The 8,917-nt window shown below is 36.2% G+C and overlaps 1 protein-coding gene across 1 annotated transcript; it reads right to left on the minus strand.

Annotated features, from left to right (window-relative positions):
* Positions 1 to 937: 937 nt before the first annotated feature.
* On the minus strand, positions 938 to 8,648 carry LOC121872516. Its single transcript, XM_042375300.1, has 2 exons — positions 8,444 to 8,648; positions 938 to 5,709 (listed from the first exon to the last, which is right to left on the minus strand). The coding sequence occupies exons 1-2, from the start codon at positions 8,592 to 8,594 to the stop codon at positions 5,324 to 5,326; spliced, it is 537 nt and encodes a 178-aa protein (XP_042231234.1). The 5' UTR covers positions 8,595 to 8,648; the 3' UTR covers positions 938 to 5,323.
* Positions 8,649 to 8,917: the final 269 nt, after the last annotated feature.

The raw sequence follows: 8,917 nt of genomic DNA on the forward strand, positions 1-8,917 counted from the left end.
TGAACAGCAGGCTACTTATTGCATCACGTAAATAATAAGGGATGGATCTCCTTACCAGAGAAAGTCTGGCGCGGCATCTGGAAGTCATCGTCACTGGCTGAAGAGGAAAGTAATTTTTAGTTACGTTTGTTAGCCCAATGTACGTCTTTCATGACCTTTCAGATGATTATTTCCAGGTACAGGTATGAGTTAAAATAGACGATAACGATTTTTTGGACATCTTTGTTTTTGCGCTGCCACTTCATGTCTAACTTAGGCTGTTTAGTTTCATAATTTTTTTTTTTAACAATCTTACTTACCACCATGACTTGGCTTTGTTAGTAATTATATCCAGCAAAATACCACAAAAGTCACTGTAGTTTATGGGTGTTGAATTCATTTTTTCATTGTAGTCTTTTGACTTTGCACACGTTAATACTTCATATTTTTTTTAAGTTTTCATACATTGTATTTTACTTTCAGCTTCCTCCAGTGTACAGTAATATATCACTGTTATTACTGACGGTGAAACAGTTGGTCTATCTTCCTTCTTTCCTTTCTTGTCAGTATATTTGCAAAAAAGCCATATTTGGTCAATCCACTTATGGTACAGTACCTCAAGTTAAGCAGTCATTATGTCATCATACGCATGATAACTGTGTATACTATAGTTCTGATAACTATATTCTGGGGTTAATTATATCACCACTAGTGTGAGAATAATTCAGTAATTAACTGATGATAAGGTGACCGATCACAATCATTACCTTAACTAAGACAATTTCTCAATGTCCCTGAATCAGACATAAAGAGAAATTAATTACTAAAGAGTGTATGGGCTATGGATTTTACCCAGACTTGTGTCACTCTACAAATGCTTCAGTATCTTGACTACCTGTCAGGGAAGACTGGGTGTAACATTATACTGTATTACGGTGAGGATGAAGGAGACACATTATACACGACACTATTGTAATAAACGAGAAATGATCTGCACACAGTATAACCAATATGCTGCATATACATCTGCACTATTAGACATTCATTCTAGCCCAGACGACTAGCACTAGCAAGCCGTGGAACTAGGCAAAAAACTAGTCCATGGGCTGGCTAGTATCGAAGACACATTTTGTATGAAATAACAACAAGCTCTTTATTTTTTGTAGTATGCATGGCTAATATTTTTGAGGTCTTTAGAACTTTTTATATAAAAGTTTTAGTATTAATCATAACAGTACAGCTTGTATCCCAGATCATGCACACTGAGTTTTCTTCATATACAGAGACTACCATAATTATTTATAATTATTATCATTCGTTAACTTCCAAGTAATAATTATGATTCCCATTTCAGAACAAAACAATTCTTTTGAGTGCACATAAAAATAGAACAGTAATCTGGTACAAGTGTTTTCATCCATACTAAAACAGCTAACTTGATGTATGATCTGGGAAACGGGTGTAAAGATATTCTACATAATTCCTTTGATTAGATTAACTTGATTTTTGCAGTCAGTGGAAGCAAGCAGCATTACTTAATCCTGTCTGTTTACTTATGTTTGTTTCAGCGTATTTCATATATCCTCTAAAAGGTTATTTGAATCATTAGCAGTAGCAGGGGAAATGCTTTAAGGTTTATTATCCAAATTGTACTTTTGAAAATGGCCAATATAACCTTAACACATATCCCAGTACAGTAGAGTGGTAAACATCTCACACATGTGGAATATGAGACGAATCACTAATATTTATGGCCATATTATCAAAAACAAAACACATGGTTCATATGAAAAGATACCAGAGTTATCTTCAAGACAATTATAAAAAAAAATGGTTTGTCCTTTTTCTTTTGTTTAGGTGTATGTTGGTTGTCAATATGGAATCTTTGATTTAGTGGAAAATTCACTTCTTCAGAGTACAGTGATGTACAGAACTTAAGAGTACAGTGGTGTATAGTACTTCTCTCTAGAACATCAGCACATTCAGAACAAGCATAAGTCATGTTCTTAAAAGTTTTACTTGTTATCAACAAATCCAGCACGTAATCAATGGCATTGGGTTGGTTTCAATATATCTAAATAATTAGGACTTAATAATGTACTGCAGCCTTCTCCTCATCTCATTTTGCACACGACTAAGTGGATGCATATCAGAACCTTGTTATGTATGACATTAGTTGTATTCCTCCGAGATCAGTGGATACTTAATTTTTTTACAATGCGACCATTCATGTGCAGGGAGGTCAAATGGTGAGAGAGGCACCTGGTGAGTCACTAATTGATACAATTTACAAAATCGGGCATTGAACTATACAGTGCGTCATGTTACTGGCACATTTACTAAACATATCCAGTGAAACACAACTCAATACAGTACACCAAACTGTAGAGGATAATATGTTTACTCGAATCGTTAGTTCTATAAACATATAAAATGAAAACCAGAACTCTGAAGTCATTTATCAATATGGTTCATAAATCCTGCCACTCTGACAGAAACATGACCCTATTGAAGAAAATTATGGACTGTAGTACTTTCTCTATCTGATTACCTCTCATATGTAACCCGATATTACTATTAAATATGTGAGTTTTAGTAATTGAGGATATTCACTTACTCATTACCTGTACAGTATTACTGTACCATATTGCAATACAGCATTTACACAGATGCAGCTACTACAGTTACATAAAAAGAATAAATATATATATATATATATATATATATATATATATATATATATATATATATATATATATATATATATATATATATATATATATATATAATTTTTTTTACAAAAACTCACACATTTTCCTAACAATGTTATATTTAAGAGGCCTTATGAGTGAATCACTGTGATGGAGTGAGCTTATTCGATTTTCGTTTTGTGGAAAAAGCGAGTCAAATTGCAGCTCTGTCCATGAAATGCAGTTCCTCACGATCTACTATTGCATTAGTTAAACTACTGTACACTGTAACCGCCTGCTGAAAACAGTCAGAATTTTACTTAATACATAAAAATAATGAAAACATGATTAAATTAGTGTACAAGGACAGTTTTGTGAAATACTAGATCAACAAAGGTTTAGTCTGTTACAATACTTAATATAAAGTAACTTTGATTTTTTAAAATAAAGTCAATAGGGTAAAAAGAACAAACTCAGAATTAGAATACTGTACTGTCATAACGTCAGTAAAGCTTCCTGCAGGGGTAAAACAGAAGCTATCAATCAGATTGCAGGATTCTCTGAGGAGTCACAGTAAATTAATTCATAATTTTGTGCAGTGGGTAATAAACTAGTGTGCATTTTAACATAAATCTAGAATTGCAGTGGTACTGTATTGTCAATCTACATTCTGTGATTTGCAATATAAAATTTCCCCGTTAGATTTAGATGTTGCAGCTATTTACAAAAAACAACAACACCAGTCACCCACTGTTGACTTCAGAAGTCATATATGCATACTAGGAAAGGCAACCTACCAGATTGTAGAAGCCATTTGAAAAAAAAAAAGATACATAAGAACATTAGCTTTGCAACTTAATATTAATTCTTTCTACCGGGTACTTGTCGTTTTAGGAACGGCAAGAAATCTTTTGTTCTTAACTTTAAACAATAAGCTAGTTATCAGATAGTACAATAATTTTTTCCATGACATAAAAAAAACACATACAAAAAAACAATAAATTACAGTACTCTTACCATTCCCATATATTATGCTGTTTAAACTGATCATAAAAAAAGTTGCTGATCCCACTGCAGAACCTTTTCAGTGGTTTTATACACTTTTCAGGTGAAATTGCCCTTTGTAATACATAAAAAAAGAAGAAAAAACGATAATTGTACAATATAAGTTAACTAAGGCAGTGAACATTGCAAGACCTGAGGAAAAGATGATCTTAGGATCTGCAGATAATGAATTATGCATATAACATACACAACATTATGTCAATGTTTGCACTTATTTTGTGTATCATATTGACCACTTGATACTACATTTTCATTTACACATGAATAAGGAAGTGTTCATTAAAAACATAGAGCTTGAAATATCCAACTTATTTTTCTATGAATACTGTTCTTTGACCTCCTGCATTCCACAATGATACAAACTATCAAACGAGAAACAATTAGAGAAGCGGACTTCCTCGTGAATGCGAAAAATAAAATTCCAGAAGCGGTCATTCAAGGCAGAGATAATTTATTTAGTACAATTGATGTATCTATAAAGTGTAGGGTAGGAGGCTGGCAACTACTGTATACCGACTGTAACATCTCAGTAAGAAAATATAGTTCGGTCGCACACTCAAGGCTATGTACACACTGGTGAAGCATGTTGCTCTCTCTCTCTCTCTCTCGCTCTCTCGCTCTCTTTCATTTACAGTCACTCAGACAGTTGATCACTTGTAAGACTGGCATAATGGATGGAGGGTAAAGACTGGATGAAGAGGAGAGGATGATGAAGAGAGGATACAATTTACAAAGAACGAAAAACTGTGGCATGAGAAAACATAAGAAAAAATACAGGGAGGCTTCAATAAGAAATGTTAAAAAATGAAAATCAGGAAAAAATAAAGAAAATTTAATAATATAAGGAAGAATGAATAATTATTTTTCTTTACCAACTGCCAAGTCGGGCAAATCATTTGTACACATACTGTACCAGTACACAGTTATAATATAACATTCAAGATACTATAGAGATTACAGTCAATGTATCTTAGCCTAGTTAGTAATTATATCTCAGTGATTTACTTTCCTCTGTAATTTATTGTATACTTTCTTGTATCAATGTATTTTGACGGTACAAAAGAGTTCATTTGAATTGGCAATGATTTAATGTTTGAAGCACATCTTTAACACCAGCTGAGGTCTGGAGGTTGAGGAGGTAAGGCAGGGGACACAGCTACTTATTGGGGTCTTCCACACAAACTTATTTGTATCATCTTGTCAAGCATTTTGTGATATATAATATATTCTTTTCAACAATATATACTTTGGCACGTCCAAGATGGGGGATTGTTTTACAAAGTGGCATTTTTAATATATATATATATATATATATATATATATATATATATATATATATATATATATATATATATATATATATATATATATATATATATATATACCTAAAATTTTACACAGCTCCTTAAGTAAAATTAAACTCCAAGTCATCCTTGCAGGATGGTTTCATGCAAAATTTGGTCACCCCTGATAGTGTAATATTACTTGCTGGATATTGCCATATGACAAATTGTCAAAGATAACAATATTTTTAATATAATTTCATGGATTTCATAATGTTCAATAACCTATAAGTCTTACAGGACAGTTCAGTGTGGACGTGCGTGTAAGAGAATGAGACAGAGAGCAACGAGTGGGACGATTGTTGCCTCAGTGGTCTTGGCACCACTGTCATAGGCACGAGACTCCTCCTGGACGGGTGCTGGAGGCTCGGCGTCTGCCGCAGTGCTTTCTAAGTCTGAATTCGGTTGTGCTTCAACAGGAGCCATATCATTCTGGGCCTTGTTCTTCTGGTTAGCTCTCTTACGTCCATTGTTGTGCCCATGGTCACGCCTTTTGTCTTGCTTGTCCTCCGACACAGTGTCAACTTGAGCGGCCTCCTCCTCGTCACAGTCTGGGTCAGCTGTCTGCATCCACCGCATCATAGGGTCGGGGAGCTCTGACTCATGTAGGGCCAGCAGCCTCATCATGGGACCTAGAATGACATCAGTAGTTAATAACGGCACCGGAATTACTTATAACTTGTATGCACTTAAAGACATTAAGTGAGTGTACTAGGTGAGGTCAACAAGTGAGTGATACCATATGAGTAGTTGTGTATGATCAAACATTTCAAAACTGAAGTAGATTGATGTAATTTGGTATGTGGCTGGATCACGGTCAATGTAGTGAAACTCTTACAGAGATGGGTTGTAGGGTGTGGCCCGAGGCCTGAGGCCTGTGGATAGGGTGCAGGTTATGACCATTAGGTGTGGTGTAGGAAGTGACCATTAGTTGTGGTGTAGGAACTGGCCTGTGAATGGATATATATATATATATATATATATATATATATATATATATATATATATATATATATATATATATATATATATATATATATATATATATATATATGTGTGTGTGTGTGTGCTTGCGCACACACACACGCACGCCCACCCACACACACACACCATCTGTGAAGAATTACTACGCCAAGTGAGGCCCCTCATAACACCAGCTGTGAGGGAGTTACTACAACACGTGTGGTCCCTCATAACACCATCTGAGAGGGAGTTACTACACTACGTGTTTGCTGTTCAACACCTCAGTGCACAAGACCTACGTCACCACCACTGTAAACAATAATCTGTATGTTCACTGTATGTTCATTTACCTTTCTCATGAAGGCTTTTGTTAACCCTCCCATGTCAATGTATGTAATAAGTCATTTATATTCAATGTATATTTTCTGCCTTCGGGCTGCCGAACTTTTTCAATAAACAGTTAATTATTATTACACACACACACACACACACACACACACACACACTACCTACAAAATTTACTGCTAAATCTTCAACTTTAGGATATATCATGAGGGAAGAATCGAAACCAAGGCATTGAAACAGATGAACCTAAATGTAATTATCAATCTTAAGGAGAGTAAACAATAGCAGAGGACATGGCTGCCAGTGGTGAGCTACACATGGGAAGGTGTTCTAGGCTGTCTATCTAGCGCTAACACTAACAATACCTATAACAAGTTAATGTGTTAGGGGGTGGGGGCGGGGCAGGATATTACTGAGGGAATTTTCATTTTGAGGTTTCGGGGTTCAACCTTTACTCCTAATTCTGCCATGTTTGACTGTGTTTAATTGTCCTGTTTGGTTGTGTTTAACTGTCCTGTTTGGTTGTGTTTAACTGTCCTGTTTGGTTGTGTTTAACTGTCCTGTTTGGTTGTGTTTAACTGTCCTGTTTGGTTGTGTTTAACTCTTGCCATGTTTGGTTGTTTAAATAATTATACCATAGTTGGTTGTATAATTCTTACATATTTGTCTGTGTACTTTTACCATGTTTTGTTTGTTGTTTGACTCCACCATGTTTGGTTCTATATTTGCAACATGTTTGAATGTTTAAGTCTACCAAGATTAGTTGTATGTTTGGTTATATAACTTATACTTTGTGTATAAATCTACCAGATTGGTGGCATAGCATCATACTTTTCTTGCTTGATGGATTGGTGGCATAGCATCATACTTTTCTTGCTTGATGGATTGGTGGCATAGCATTATACTTTTCTTGCTTGATGGACTGCAATGCCTGTTTGTGTATAACTAACACGCTTACCTGTAGAACTTTGCCATATTTGTTTCATTATTTTGCTCTTTCCTTTTTAACTTATATATTTCTGCTAGTCCGTACGATTTTAAATCATCACAACCTCTCACCCTAAGTTCTAACATACAATAAATCATCACAACCTCTCACCCTAAGTTCTAACATACAATAAATCATCACAACCTCTCACCCTAAGTTCTAACATACAATAAATCATCACAACCTCTCACCCTAAGTTCTAACATACAATAAATCATCACAACCTCTCACCCTAAGTTCTAACATACAATAAATCATCACAACCTCTCACCCTAAGTTCTAACATACAATAAATCATCACAACCTCTCACCCTAAGTTCTAGCATACAATAAATCATCACAACCTCTCACCCTAAGTTCTAACATACAATAAATCATCACAACCTCCCTAAGTTCTAACATACAATAAATCATCACAACCTCTCACCTAAGTTCTAACATACAATAAATCATCACAACCTCTCACCCTAAGTTCTAACATACAATAAATCATCACAACCTCTCACCCTAAGTTCTAACATACAATAAATCATCACAACCTCTCACCCTAAGTTCTAACATACAATAAATCATCACAACCTCTCACCCTAAGTTCTAACATACAATAAATCATCACAACCTCTCCTAAGTTCTAACATACAATAAATCATCACAACCTCTCACCCTAAGTTCTAACATACAATAAATCATCACAACCTCTCACCCTAAGTTCTAACATACAATAAATCATCACAACCTCTCACCCTAAGTTCTAACATACAATGATTCGTATACTGAATATGCCTAATACTTTATCTCTGCACTTTACAACCTCACAGTGACCACCTAGTGGGTACCATCCTCATTACACATCCTAAGGGAAACTTTTCTCGTAATGTACCTTAAATTCTTTAGCGGCTCACCATTTCTTAGCCCAGAGAACGTCCCTAGACCAGGAGTTTAAGCTCTGACACCAAAATTACCTCCTGTTGTCTTTCAAGACTATTCCCATGACGGCTTTGATCACACCCCCCTCCTTCCCTCCCTCCCTCCCTTCCTTCCCATCCTTGCTATTTCTCCCAAGTTCTCACCGATGCCGAGTGTGGTGGTCTCGTAGGCTGGGGTGACTGTCTCGTCGTCTGCCAGCCTCGGGGGGAGGGTGGTGCCGTCCATGTAACAGACTACCTCGTCCAGGTTCCTGCGTACAGATAGGCTCCTGGTAGTGTTGCGTAGAGCGAACATCCAACTTAGACGCCTGTCGCACCGGAAACTATTGCCTGTGGGAGGAAGAACACAAGTTAGGATACAATACACAGTGGTAAGGCTAAAGACTGTTACATGCAAATTGATTGACCGAGAAGGGCATATGGGGAGAGAATTCAAAACGTTGATCAAGGCAGCTTCACTCCTCGAGTGTTTACAACCTCTGAGTTGATCTCCGAACAGAAGCAGCAGCCCAGAAGTTATGTTACAGCCTGGATGAGATGTCGACTGTCTTTCTCTCTCCTCCGGTCGGCTTTACTCTGCCTCAGGGGAACGAGAGCTTCTGCCCCACCTCCGACAAC

Source organism: Homarus americanus, unplaced genomic scaffold (assembly GCF_018991925.1).
Source record: "Homarus americanus isolate GMGI-L3 unplaced genomic scaffold, GMGI_Hamer_2.0 scaffold52711, whole genome shotgun sequence".
NCBI classification, from domain to species: Eukaryota; Metazoa; Arthropoda; class Malacostraca; order Decapoda; family Nephropidae; genus Homarus; species Homarus americanus.

Bases quoted from the DNA above. Each gene is read 5' to 3' on its own strand.
- LOC121872516 (XM_042375300.1), bottom strand. From the start codon at position 8,594: ATGTTCGCTCTACGCAACACTACCAGGAGCCTATCTGTACGCAGGAAC. The intron at 5,710-8,443 runs GTGAGAACTTGG...ATGTCATTCTAG, and splicing joins GACCACCACACTCGGCATCG to GTCCCATGATGAGGCTGCTG.